Genomic DNA, 15,209 nt, shown 5'->3' on the forward strand with positions numbered 1-15,209 from the left:
GCTCAGACACAAGATAGCCTGTACCTGAGAATATCATGGTCTTTTATACAAATTTTACAGTTATAAAATTTCTAAAATGTTCATTTGTTTGGTTATGTTTGTTACATTAATAAATTAATAGTCTTAGGTATCGGTGAACTTATTTTCAAAGAAGTACTGGAAACTCCGGGGTCCTGTAAAAGTAAATCTTTTTTATTGTGGTGCAGAAAAGATGTTTATGGGAATAAAGGTCAGTAGGATTGATGACTAGAAGGACAGAAAATAAATATCATTTCTATAAAATAGTAAGACAACATTACTGACAGTGTCCAGCCTGGTGCTTTGCAGAAGGTAGGCTCTTAATAAATGCTGCTGCAATAAGTATTAAGGGAGGGAAGGAAAGGACTTTTTATGATGCTACAAAGCTAAATTCTCTCTAACATTGAAGTTATTAATTTATTTTAAATTCTTACACATTTAAGCTTTAAAATTTTTTCCAATTGGGAATGAGAGCTCATCATGGATTTACAATATATGAGCTGTGAAAGTATATTTTAATTATTTTTAAAGTAACTGATAATTCTGAGGATTTTAAGAAACAAATACGCAGTTGAATTTAAATTCCAAGCGTATGGTGGTTTGAAGACAGGAAAGTGTCCCTTTCCACGTTATAGCATAAAACCAACTAAAATATTTGGAGGAGAATTTCTACAAATCATAAAGAATTATTTTCTTTAATATGCTACTAATACTCAAAACAAACATTCATGACTAACTATGCTTGGAAAGAAAAGTATTTGCTGAAGAGATTTGTAATATAGAGAGTAAAAAACATTTTTATTTCATGTGAAATAGGAGTAGCATTTCTATACGTTTGACAATAAAATTTTGAAATATCAACAATAGCACAAACCCACATCATAGTTCAGAATATTCTAATAATGCTGGCTTCTTTATAATTTCTTAGTATATTTCTATGTACTTCATTATATACAAGTACCTATACTTACATTTCTTCAAAGGATATTTTCTCGTGTTCTAATTCTAATGAGGACAAAAAAACATATTTAAAATTGCAAACCGAGAAGTATATCTCTCCCCCTCACCGGTGTCCAGATTCTTATAATCCATGTTGTTACTTTAAAATCCAGCATATTGCTGAAGGACCACAAGATGTCACTATTTGTTTATTAAACACTTTTTGATACGCCAGCATAATTATGAACTTGACTTTCAAAAGTTGCCTGACAAAGATAGTAGACTTGAGGTTCTAATAAATCATACCTTATTCAAATATTTTGTTTGTGTTTCCTCTTTCATCTCACAGTTTGGCAATTTGGGTTACAATTAAAAATGAAGAGAAGTGAAGTATGAGATTCTTATTTGTTTTCAAATTGAAATAAGGGAAGAAAAGCAAAAAAAGAAAAAAAAAAAGCTAAAATTTTAACTAGTTTAAAAAATAAGGATAAAAGTAAACTCAGCTACCACTATGTTTCAATAATGATTTACATTATATCATTTAATTCTTATACTGTCTTGTGGGGTATTATTATGTCCATTTTATAGAAGTGAGAATTGAGACCATCTGTTATCGACATGCTTAGATAAGACTAGGGACTGCCAGTGTCAACATGATTGAGTAGTTTGTTCCAGGAAAAATAAGAAATTACCAAAGTTCACTTTACTGAAGGCAAGACTGCTCACTTAGGCATGTAGCTTGCTTATTAACCACAGTTTACGCATCCAGACTTGCTTTGTTCGCCCAAACTGTTATATCGTGATCTTTGCCTAGTCCCAGTCAGTTCCCAGCTTTGAAAGGCACACCTAAACCGCTGGAGTCAGAACTCCAATTCCTATTAATATTTCATTCCCAATGCCCCTCTTCTGAGACAATGTAATGACTATCAAGCTGGTGTTCTGCTTTACTACAATGAATTCTAATGTACTTGGTTTTGCTCTATTAGCCAGTTGTTAAGTAATATTTTTGAGTTTTACCAAAGAGAAAATAGAATTCCAGGAGTTAAGATAATTTGCTCAAAGTTCTAACACCAAAAATTAGTAGAGCCAGGTCTACTCAATCAAGTGTTCACATGCTAAGTCTGGGCTTTTTCCAGGCACTGCTCTGTTGGAGAAGGAAAGAGTATTCTCAGAGAATTAATCCCAATAAAGTTAAACTGTATGAATTATTGATACAGTGAATTTTAACTATAATTAAATATGCAGTTATTAATGCATCCAAAAGTATAACACAGGGCTTGTTAATAATTGGTATTTTCTCCCTTCTTGAACAAAGGGAGCTATAGAAATTGGCTAGTAAGGAAAAATAATGAACTATGAAAGTTGATAATATAAGAATTCACATATGATTAATTTCTTTCCATTGCTTTTTTAATTTATAAATTTCAACAGAGCAAATCTAGCTGTCCAGTGAGGAAAATATTTTGTCAAAATTATTCTTCACCTAAAAATATTTTTCTTTTCTTCTCTTAGTATGACTCTAATTACAGCCTTGTAGTCCAACCAAAAGTCCTTTAAAAATCTTAGTTCAAACAACCAGGGTTAATGTCTCTTTGATGAATTTCCCCTTTTTATTGCTACCTCTGATTGGCTCTGCTATGTGATAATGAACTACATAATTTAAGACTCTGAGATCTAACACAAACAACTTTTTTAAGTTACTTAATCTTTACGTGATGTATTTTGCTAAGCAGCTTACTTAATTGAGAAGTAATAATAAACATTAACAGATGATAAATACTATTATCCCCATTTTCCACATTAAAAAAAAACAAAACCTGAGGCTTAGGGAAATTAACTTGCTCAAGGTTACATGTGGAATGAGACAGAGCCACGATTCAAACCCAGGTCTTCCTGTCTTCAAAGCCTGTTTTAACTCCTGCAGTGGACAATACTTCATTCAGCCTGTGACTTTAAAAAGGCTCAATTAATAAGGAAATGGAGGCACTTTAGCAGATATAATCAAATGGGTAAAGTCAACTGAGTGCAATGTTAAGCTGAAAGCTCTGCCTGCCACATCTCTATTCTAATCAATTCCAAACAGGGGCACATAAATCAAGGGCAGTGACTAGGAATAAAGATAAATCGATGACAGTAATTCAGAATAAAAATAATATTTTAATTTTTAAAGGCTATCATTTAAACAAATAATGAACTTTTAGAATCAAGCATATTATCTTCCGTGAAACTGATGCTCACTCAGTCCTGAGTGAATGATTAGCACCTTCTGCAGATATGTTCTCAAAACAGTATCTTCTTCTCAGGAAACCATTTCCCACACACCACTCACCTGTTATGAAGCTTATGGTGGAACTGTCACAACAGCTCAATTCTGGGTCTCCCCATGTCACCATAGTCACTCGAAAGTTGTAGTACCATGCTGGCAACAGGTTAGCTATTCTCTTAAAAAAAGCAAGGAGACAAAGGACTAATGAGGAAATCATATTTTTGTAATAGAGTTACATCTACTAGGCCATAAAAACAATTGATAAGTAATTTTTATTTTCCTTTCTGTGCCTTTTTGTATTTTCCAAATTCTCCATAAAAAACTCTTTTTGGAATGAGGTGGGGTGGAGATGATATACAAAAATATAATTTTTAAAAAGTGATTCAAAGGTATAGAATCGAATGCTTCAAATATTGGTTTCATTTTTTAGTTTCCTCAGTTATACTACAAAGTGAAATAGTCCTTATTTGCAAATGACCGAAAGTACACATTTCCTTATTTCTAAGACAAATGACTTTCATGACTCTGTATTCTCTCAGCTTGGACCATAAAAATGTGTCCTTGATGGGTGGCAATTACTAGAGTCATCATCTGGGTAGAGGACAATTGTGTACTTCATGCATGACCTGTAAGTCACCTGCATTTTTAAAATTACTCAAATTTTAGAAAGAGCAATCTTTACCTGCTCTCTTGAAAGGCGTCTTATAATGATCTGACACTATAGGTATTTAATTGACTTGTAGATGTCATTATTACAATTAAGCAGTGCCAACTAATTATTAAATGACAAAAGGTAATCTCTTGTGTTTTTCTTCTCAGGCACAGAAAGAAGTAAACTCAATTTGGGGTGAAAGCTATTTTCACACAATTTACCTTTCCTCTCTCAAAGAAAAAAAAAAAAAAAACCCCAAAAAAACAATCCTAAAAGCAGAAACAACCAAAAAACCTTGAAAAGAGTAAGCTTCCTGTGTATATTTATAAAATAATCTACTTTACAGATTCCTTTTACGGACATTTGGTACATACAGTACAGGCACATCTGTTTACACAGAGAGTGTGACAGCTGCTTAAGGAGAGATTACCACTGATGCAGTTAAGGAGACAGTCGCCGCTATTTCATAGTAGGTTGTCCACTCTGATGTCATTGTTGAAGGATTGAAATAAAACATTTCGACTACGTATTTTCTGAACACTCCTAAGTAAGGCCTGGTCCAGCTCAAAACCACGGCTGTAGGACCCAAGGGGTAGAGCATCAAATCCTTTATTCCAGTTGGAACTAAGAAGAAGGGAAGGGGAATGAAAAAAGAAAGCCAATAAGGATTATTTAATATCTTAGCAATGGCTTCGAACTTCTACTTAAAAAGTAGGGTTTTCACTTGTCTGACACAATCATTGAAAACCAAACATATTTGCCTCTGATTTTTTTCCCTAGTAATAAATGTTAAGGATGTCCTCCAGCTCTACAGTTGTACTAGTTTATTACTCCAAAGGTAGGATATTGGGTGAACAAGAATGGCCCACCCATATATATGATAATAATTTGAACTTGGACATTGTACCTCTCCAAAGAGTACATTAATAAAGTTATTCTTGTGCTTGGCAACTTACCAATGGCAAATGTCACAGGATCTGAAGGTGGTCCAATCAAAGGGCCTTTTTTAAGGTACATCACAACCTGATATTGGGCACCAGGAACCAGATTTTCAATAACAGATTTGCTTGAGTTCACCTTTAAACCAAACACCCAATAGGATTTATTTACAGCTGGAATTTTAGAATGTGACACAGAGGATAAAATTGAATTCAGAGACGCTTTGCAGAACCACAGATGCCTTTGAAATCCAAAAGACTTTACTCATGCTGGGGAAGGTCAGATTTCTAAATTAGAATGATTTATAGTTCATGTGAACACTGAAGGGAGCCCAGAACATTCAAATTCTACGGTTGGACTTAATAAGCCCCGTGAACTACTTTATACCCATCAATGTCAATTGTAACTATGTACACTAGAGACACATCAGCTTCTAACCATAATCAAATCAGCAGTTCCACAAGGATGATCTGACATCCTAAATTGTAGTGTCAGCTGATTACACACAAAGGTCAGTGCAGGAATGCCTTTAGTCCCTCGTCACTTAGAAGCATATAATATCCAATTATAGAGATAGAAATGACTTGAGAGATTATCGAGTCCAACTCTCTCATTTAATAGATCATGAAAGTAAAGCCAGAGATTGGTAAAGGTCACATATTTAGATTCGGTGTTGGGACTAGAAGCCTAGCGTTGTGACCTCTCATCCACACTACAGGCAAGTCCTAAGGCTAAGCATCGAGATACAGCAGTAAGCACTTTGCAAGGCTATTGTGACCCTATACAATAATGTTGTAGAGAATATTTCTCACTTTGATGAGCTTCTCTTTACTGTACTTTTTTAAAACTTTTGGTTATGTAACAAATACTATGTAGAGAAAAACAGTGAGAACAGATAGATGAAGAAAATGTATCCATTAAAGCCAAATGCTGGTGTGCACAAGGATTGATGATTCAACTAACAGCTTAAGAGGTGTGCTGCTTTAACCTTTAGTGCTTCTGATATTAAGATCGCCTTGCTTAGTGGAAAGAACACAGTTTCTCTATTCATACTGTCTGAGATCAAATCTCGACTCTACCCCATATAAGCATAGGAATTTATTCATAATTTATAATTTAAAAAATAATTCTTACCTTGGTTTCTTCATTGGTAAACCCTAGCTAATACTATTATATACTGCATTGAGTTGTAAGGAGGATGCTTAAGCCAAAGTTTCAATAAAGTTAACTCTTATTATTTATCAACTTTTGGCCTCTAGGGTACTTAACTATGAAACTGCTGCAGGAAGAAGCATGAATCAATGGATAACAATATTGTTGAAAGCTTACCTATGCTATAATGTATTTTGTTAAAAGTCTCATCATAATTTTAAGAATAAACATATTATTGGTGATATGAATTGAATTAAAACATTTCTGACATCAGAAACTGACTCTAAACAGTAGAAATTATATAATTCTAATTGGTACAACTTGCTCTACACATAAGTGGGGGGAACAGCATACCAAAATTTCTTTTTCATTAATTTGACCAAAATAAGATTAAACTGAATTAATAAATTGTCATTCCACTTTTTCTTTCCTTTTCACACTCTTTTATATCAGGGTTTCTTGTCCATGTTTTAGAATTTTAATTCTGCTAGAAGCTATCTAGCAATGCTAGTCAACTTGATATCCTCATCCAATAGAGCATTTCTGGAAGAGGTATACTATGAATAAGTGCGCATATGTTACGCACAACTAAGCAGTGCTGTTTTATTTCTTTACGTTTTAAGTGATAAAACAAATACTTGTTCATTGTAAAAATTGTTCACACAGTAGAAGAGTAAGTGAAGTAAATTGGAAGTAGTGTCCTCCTCCCATCATTTCCAACATTTTGGAGGGCAATCTTCCAGAGCTTCCTCAATACATACATACATACATAATTTTATATTGAACCATATAGATGCTATACCATCAACATTGCTCCAAACTTTTAAACTTAACAACACATTGTAAGTATCTTATCATACCTGCCAATGCTGATCTAGCTCATTAATCACTCGTTAAGAATGACACAAAAAAATGTAGACCGTTTCAGGATGATGTTAAAGTTCCTTTGGTTAGATAATATTTTAGGCACTAGTTGATTCCGATTATTTAAATGGCTACCTAGAATCATAACCACTTAAATATGCCATTATAATAAATTACACTTTTTAAAAATAAAAAGCAACTATGTGAATATATACCACTATCTATCCATCATCTCTCTCTCTTTCTCTCTCTCTCTCTCTCTCTTTCTATCCATCCATCCATCTATCATCTATCATCTATCTATATATATCACAATACTAAAAATGAGAAGAGGGTAATAGTATTGCAAATGAACTTGATAACAAATCATAAACACCAATCCTCCTCACCCTATTTTTAAATTTTTTAGTGAGCCACCAGCCTATATCTATACTTCTATCTTTCTATCTCTTTTTATTTATTCTGGACCTCCTTGTGGGTATATTGGAGGTTAGAAAAGGAAATGCTCCTTCATTCTACTTACCGAATAATATGTATTTTATTCTTTAGAAGATCATTCCATACCCTTCTCCCAATTTTCACCCCATCTTTGCAGTCCATTATTTCCTTTCTCTTGACTAGCTTACTTTCCATCACAGAGAATTCAGTTCAGCTCAATGTCTTTCCAAGTAGGCACCAGTCCTATCCCTCTTTGGTTAAAGAAGTAGGAAGAAAGATGTACTCGACAGCACAGAAAATACATGATAGACTGTTAAATAACAGGATTGAACCAGGTGATAATGAAGATTCCTTTGAATCTGAAACGGTCTTATTTCTACTTGATGTGATCCTCCTTCCATTAACTCTGTTCTATACATTTGTTACAATTACTCAGTTGTTGTTGTTTTTTTTTATGACGAACCTCTAGAACTGTTTCATCTACCTCCCTTGATTCAAAAAGCATCCAGTTAAGTTTGAATGATAAAATTGACAATTCTTTGCACACTTATGTTTCAGGCACTCGCATTAGGCATCAAGTCTTTTATTTCTATTATAACTCTATGAGATAGGATATGCTTCTCCTTATATTACAGATTAAGATACTAAGACTTACAGAGATGAAGAAAGTTGCCTTGAGACTCGTAACTGGTATCTGTTAAGATCAGGTCTGAGACCCATGTCGGTTTGACACTGGAATCTATGCATTTAGTCACTACTCTTGACTGTCAAGATGAGCAGTGTAGCACATACAACCTAACAGAAACAGTGGTGGCCTGGCAGTCAAATCACTTGAGTCTTGATCTCAGCTCTGATACTAAATAATTGTGTGACTTTGGGCAGGTCCTTTAAATATTTGCCCTCTTAGCTCTACAATTTCTTTATTTGTAAATCTAATAGATTGTCTTTCTTCTGATTTTGTCCTTTAGTTATACATTCCTGTATATTATTGCAAAATATTTATGGACCAAGGCAGAGCACACAAAAAATATGCATACATATATTATATAATGCTTTTTAATTCTGAAATTTATGATTGTGTGTGAATCTTTGGATAAAATGACAAAAGCACATTTACTTTGAAGAATCAGCTGAGTCCTTTATATAACACCAATTGAGCACTGACTTTTTGTTCAACATATACTTACTGATGAATGAATAGCACTAAAACAGTTGTTAGGAGGAAGCATCAGAAAACTCCTTTTCCCATGAACATTCACATACAAATTAATATACGAAACAACAATCAGACACGAAGACCATATACATGATGAGGACAAATACAAATTAATGGGTACAACGCACCTATACAGAAGACCAGATGTTAAGTTTCACGAACTTAATTAAGGTTCAAACTAAATTTGTTTTAATCTTAGCATCTCGCACAGGACCTACCTACCACAGAGAACTAGCAGTGACTATCGTGGATGATCCAGGTAAGATAATAAAGCAATGATCCTGTGGTACAGTTGATGAAAGAGGCTCACTAAGGAGAGCAAAACTATAAAATAGTGAAACATTAATTGTTAATATGTGTTTGGTTTTAGAATTACCCTTATTTTTGAGCTGTATTTTGAATTTTCTATTTAACGTAATCACAGTACCACTGAATATAAAACTTAAGAAGTATTATTCGTTCTTTCTTTCTGGGTAATGATTGCTTTAGGAAATAAAACCAAGTGAGACCACTCCTGGTGAGAACATCCTCTAGATTCCTTTGATTAATGGTGAAATCACTGTAGGCTAGTTTTTGAGACTTCTTGAACTGATGGATGTTTTTTCATTTGAAAATGCTTGTGGGCATGTGTAGTGGAACAGCAGATGATGCTGGTATAATAACACAATCCTTAAACATTCTTGTAGTAATTGAGATAACAACTAGCACAGGGGTTTAGTTTCCACTCTCTATTTTAAATAGTGGTCTCCTTGCCTATAATCCCTTAACAGTTTCATGTTTGCATTTCAATGAAACATTATTAAAGTGCACTTAAACCAACCTTTTCTGGCTCATTTATAATTTATACTGTCTACCTATGCCTTTAGCCTTTTGCTTCGATACAAAAGATATGTAATCTGTACATTCAATGGGTCAAGGAAGAAATGTACCTTGGAGCAGTCAAGTTCTAGATCACATTCTGTAAGAGAAACACATTTTTCTATCAATGTAGAAAGTCATCTTTTTGGTATATTCAGGGAAGGAAGCTAATAAGTTGCACAGTGAGCTGTAATTATTAGTTAACTGGTTAAGTATATTTACTTCTTAATTTAATTCAAGTTAAGAGGTGGCTTCATCTTCAAGTAAGGGCTCGTCTCAGCCCTCTAAGGCTTTCTAGTGCTCCAAAGACCATGATTCCTAAATTCATTTTATCAATTTGAAATTTCTCTTTAAATTTCACTAAATACCTGATTTTTGTGAGATAAATGTAAATATTCCAAATAGCTTTCATATAGCAAACATCTTTTTTGAGTATTATATTTCCACATGAACTAATAATTTTTTGTCTTTAGGAAAGTAAATATTGTGTTTGTAAGACACCAAGAACCAGTAAATTTGACCTAATGAAATAATAAAATCAGGATTTTGGAAAACTGGACTGGGCTCCAGGCTTCCCATGGGTATTTGGGGCATCTATGCTGCTTGGTTTCACTCAGGACTGATGACTGGGCTTGTGCACACACTCGGGTAGCCACTCCCAGAACTACTGACTTGCACTCTGTCTCCACTTGACCCTCATACTCCCTTGTGCTCAGCCAACTCCTATTCATCCTTCAAAACTCTTCTTAGCTGTGATTAGTGAGTTTTTTTATGTATTTTTAATTTTTGAATTATTTTTTCAGTGAGTGTGCATTATTTTTATAGTTAACATAAGAAAAGGAATAGAAAAAACGTAAAGAAAACAAAAACTACCCCAAACCTTCTGCTTGGTTGTCTTCCTCCCCTGGGTTAAGTTTTTCTCACCAGTTTCCAAATGCTCTTGCCCCAGGTCAAATTTACTCAGGCCTATTTTCTTCTTCCTGTGAACTCATACAGCCTCTCGATCATTTACTTTTGGCTTAGGTCTTATTTTATATTCTGTAGTAAATATATGGTCACTTATCTATTTTTCTCATTCTAGATTGTAAACTCTGCAAGGACACGACATAAAAACTCTCTAGATCCCCAACAACTATCCTAGTACTTGGCACATGGTAGGAGCTCAGTAAATTCTGCTGAATGAGGAATGAAAGTGAGAAGAAGGTGGCTATCCTAAGAGAGGAAAGGAAGACGAACGTAACTCAATAGCCATGCATACTCATTTCCCGGTTCCTCTCCGGGCTCTCGGTAACATTGCTTACAATGCACCTGGCGGCTGCGCGCATTTCTTGCAACGCCCTCCCTGCGTTGCCTGCGAGGCTGAGCTGCAGCAGGGGAGTGAGCCCGTCAGCGGTTCCTTTCCTTTACCTGAGTGCAGTATTGTTTTTCTAGCCTCTGGCTCTCCTTTTGTTTCTGACAGGTGAGTGACACCACAGACACGATGGTGCCATTGTAGTTCTCTTGGGAAGAGGTCCAGGACATCAAGGCAGTGGTTGAGCTTAAAACATGGACACTCACATGTTGGGGCTTCTCAGTTAGTTCTTCAATCCACTCTCCTGAAGAACCTGAACATTTCAAAGGAGAGCACAAGGGATGTTTCACGCTGGGCTGGTTGAGATAAAAGATTCTAGTTTCAAAAGTCATATTGTTTTCTTTTGCCCTTACAAAGATATTCGAAGTAGCCAGACCGGCAGGCTTTACATCTGCTGCTTAGCTACAGTATTCCATTGACCTGAACAAGATCAGCAACAAAAACAGTTTTACTGAGACACAGAAGCTCCACTTCAATTGTTATGTGGGTCTGAGATTATTCTGGTCAATTCTTCACCACAGAGAATTTATTTCTCTTTCAGCAAAGAGTAGGTGTGGCAGCGTGGCATTTCACCAGTGTTTATAATTTCTTTGCTCTTAGGATCTTCGGGCTCTAGAAATAATTACTTTGAGATTCAAATTAACCTCTACTACAACTGTGTGAAAAAAATTCGGATTTGCTAACAGCAGGATTGTGGAGGCAAGGTGTGAATATATTAGAGAAGAAATGGGTAACAGGCTGGCTCCATTATGGAAGCTGGCTAAAACCTAGGTGATAATTTGAGGGCATGTTGGGTTCCTCATGATAAAATATCTCCATAGAAGTGTCCACCATTAGCTTTGTTCCATTAGGTTTCTAACGTGGTTATTAGCACAGTGCCTGACCCATAGTAATGACTCAAGAAACATGAAGGTGAATATTATCTACAAAAATTTTCTGTTGCTATGCAACTGTGAAGCTTTCTTTTATTTGCTTAGGGAACATTTCTTGGTTCCTTCATAAAAAGCTGTAATCCTAGGGTGGAACCCGGGAGAGGAAAAGGAGCAAGTGGCTCTGCTGAGGACTACATTCTCAGTGTAAATGGGATGAGGGAAATAACAACAATAAAAAATGATAATAATAATAATGGCAAAGAGATAAAGCACTCGTTATGTACCAGGCCCTATTTTAAGTTTATATGTGTTTATATATTTTAATCCTCTACCTTTTATAACAAACCTATGAGATAAGTAGTAGTATCAATCTCTCTTTCAGATGAGGTTAACTGAGGCAGAGATAGGGTAAATAGAGCTGGGATTCACACACAGGAAGTCTAGTTCCAAAATCCATGCAGTAGTTCAATAAATATTTGCTGAATGTATAACAGAATTAATAAATAAGCAAGTAGTCTAACCCCAGGCTAGAATTTTATAATTTAGTATGAGAAGCAAGATGTACACAAATAAAATAAATCTAGAAAAAATACCACACACATATGTTTTGTGTTATGAGCTAAAAAACAGTAGAAATTCAGAAAAGAGAAGAGCCAGAATGGCCAGAATTGTTGAGGGAGTTTTTCTGGAAGCCATTAACACTTGCAGTGGATCTCAATTAGCGGACAAGGAAGTCTTTTGGTTAATGAAATATTTTTTGCCTCATGGAAAGAACTGAATAGTAAACTTTGTTCTCATTCTCAAGTGATATCATGTCAAAGATCTTCCATAATTGAAAGACATGCAAGGCAATTATGAATATTCTTTCTGCCCTTATCCATCGCGTTCTTTTTTTCTACATGCCTAATGAATCTTTCAGGCCTTTTACCATTGGTGACATTTTTGGTTTCTTAAATAAAAATGTTATGTGGGACATTTTCAACATTTTTAAGCTGCTAAATAAACTGATCTCTTCCCCTTGCCCACCTTTCTGATAAAAGGTGATATTTCGCCTTTGGAGAAGGTGGTAAAATGTATGGTGGTCAGCCATTTTGACAAGCAATTTTTATTCATCACCTTCTGTTTTTTCTTTCTGCCGATTAGAGGCACATTTAACTGCTAATAAGTTAGGTAACTGATTTTTGACCTCTAAACTTCTAGTAAAGATAGTCAGATTAGCTACTAATGTTACAGATATGCACTATTTGTGCTTTTAGAGGCTACTTATTGCTGTGCGATTACTGTTTATGAAATCAAGAAAGCCCGTTAAAGACTTGACACTGGGGCTTTTAGGATGTTTGTCTTCTTGTGCCAACTTTATACTGAATACCTAGGTTTTACTACACTCAGACTTTCTTTTGAGCTCTCTAAGCTCAATTCCCTAATGAGGCTTTTCACACAGGCCAACAATATCCATTTTTATTACAATATCGAACAAAAGTCATATTTCCCAAACTGTGTGTTCATGTCCTTGGAGAGTTTGTTGTGGCTAGTGTGAAAGGTTAGCTTACTAACTCTGCAATTATACAATAATAAAAAGAAATCCTTAAGTTAAATGTCTAAGTAGGCTCGTAACTATTAAACATACACATATTCTTCTGCTGTCAAAATTTCATGGATTTGGGACTCTCCTGACCTTGAAGAATTCTCATGGTCTCTAAGGTTTGATGAATAATAGATGCTTGAGCATCATTAATCTCATGAGTTCCATTGCTCTAGCTTTCCTGTAAGTGCAAAATAGTCTCTTTGGTACTTACTGATATAAAAACTGAGTGATTTTGCTGACTGACTTTTTCGAGTTTCACAAGATCCCGAGGAACTAAAGGTTGTCACAGATAATTTATATTTCCCAGGTTCCTTAAGTTCTGTAACAAATTCATGCGCTTCTTCATCCACTGTCAAATATTCAGTAAAATTTTCTAAATCATATGTAAAAAAAGAGAATATACATGAATTGATAACTAGAAAGCTTTAGACTATAGACAAGTCAATTAATAAAAAAAGTATTTTAAAATATTATCTCCTTCCTTTCTCAAATTCAATTATACTTCTAAACTAAAGGTACTATAAATAAAAGATAGCTAAGAGTTCAAATTGATTTTCAGAATACTTTTAAATGACCCAACAAAACCATATGTACAAAACAGAGGTAAAATATTTGGAAAAGAAAGCAATAATTGATTTTCTCATCTGGATGTAAGGGATAAAAAATAGCCAGCAGCAAATATTCTGTAAGTTCATGATGATAGCATTAAATACCCAAAAATGCCTTAATAGTATTACATTATTTCTAGTTAGGAATAATTACTCTGGATGTTTTTTTCTGATGCTTGTATATTTTTTCTTTATCCGTTTGCTTCCGTAACTTTTAAAAGTAAAAATTATTTTTACATTGCTTCCAAGTCCATCTCCTGCTCCTTATTACTTCATTTGAAGGTATTATCATCAGTTGGAGAATATAATAAACTTCAACAGAACACACTGCAATCACATAAAAGCATGATTGAAACTTCATGGAAATAAGCATTAAAAAAACTTGAGTTACATGATCCTATGTTCCATGAAATACATTGAGGAGCAGAAAATAAAATCCAGATTAAGAAAAAAAAATTTAATACACGTAATCCTAGACAAATGTTAAGACTTTTGATTCAAATAATTGAAAATAACAAAAGATTTCAATTTTATATAATATTTGGGTATTACTGGTCTATTATCCAGAATAAAGGAACCCACAGATTTTGTGTCTCATTCTACTAAATAAAATAGGAGCAAACAATATGTCATATCTGAGACTACATGATCCTAATATCCTACCCTGAAAATAAAGCTGTCATTAACTGCAAATTTTGATAACGACAACTTTACTACCCAAATTACTAGACTGGAAAGTTTAAAATGAAGTATGTTGTTGTGAAGACGAAACAAACAGCAATACCAAAAAATCTACCAAACAATCCAGATATGATTCATAACCTAAATTTACTGAATGTGATGGCCTTGCTTTTTATAAATTAGTGAGATAAAATGTAAAGAATGACTCCCACATGCTAGATAACTGAATACAATACAGTAGCTATAGTGGAAATACCAGTTGCTATGTATTTTCTGTTTTACTGCCAGCTCCACATGGAAAATATATAAGTGGTGCTAGTTCCAGAGGAGCACACTAAGGAAAATTAGAGTAGCTAGATAAGCAAGAAATAGGCTTGATTCTCTTGGGAAAGTAGCCATTTTGTCAGAAAGATTCTTTTGCTGCATGCTTCATAGATTTATAAAAACAGAAAATTGCTGCAGGTTATTTTGTAAATTGTGATGGTTAGACCTTTATTTAAAAATCTTTCAAAATATGAGGTTTTCCTTAGTAGCCTGGGGTACATGAAGTACTGGGCAATGAAATTTTTAGTAGCCAGTTCTTGCAATTTATAAACGACTCAAACCTGCAGATTCTGATCCAATCTCTTCATTTTGTTTTCTAGTCTCAGTTCACATTGGAAATTTGATTAAATCCTTCCCTTTCTTTACTTTTTTTTTTTAAGATATAAACTGTCTTCCATGGGTCTTTCTTCCTAAATTTAAATTTTAAATTATTTCAATTTCATTTT

General features: G+C 34.3%; 1 protein-coding gene across 1 annotated transcript in view; it reads right to left on the reverse strand.

Moving 5' to 3' along the window:
• Positions 1–15,209, reverse strand: part of PTPRO (protein tyrosine phosphatase, receptor type O) — a 193,385-nt gene that overhangs the window by 51,774 nt on the left and 126,402 nt on the right. Inside the window, exons 6-12 of the mRNA XM_011372953.2 lie at positions 13,362–13,523; positions 10,750–10,946; positions 4,832–4,952; positions 4,306–4,499; positions 3,287–3,398; positions 990–1,023; positions 586–664 (exon numbers count right to left, since the gene is read on the reverse strand). Coding sequence (XP_011371255.1) covers positions 586–664; positions 990–1,023; positions 3,287–3,398; positions 4,306–4,499; positions 4,832–4,952; positions 10,750–10,946; positions 13,362–13,523 — 899 coding nt within the window. The remainder of the gene's footprint in view (positions 1–585; positions 665–989; positions 1,024–3,286; positions 3,399–4,305; positions 4,500–4,831; positions 4,953–10,749; positions 10,947–13,361; positions 13,524–15,209) is intronic.

This window comes from Pteropus vampyrus, unplaced genomic scaffold, assembly GCF_000151845.1.
Source record: "Pteropus vampyrus isolate Shadow unplaced genomic scaffold, Pvam_2.0 Scaffold216, whole genome shotgun sequence".
Classification (NCBI taxonomy): domain Eukaryota; kingdom Metazoa; phylum Chordata; class Mammalia; order Chiroptera; family Pteropodidae; genus Pteropus; species Pteropus vampyrus.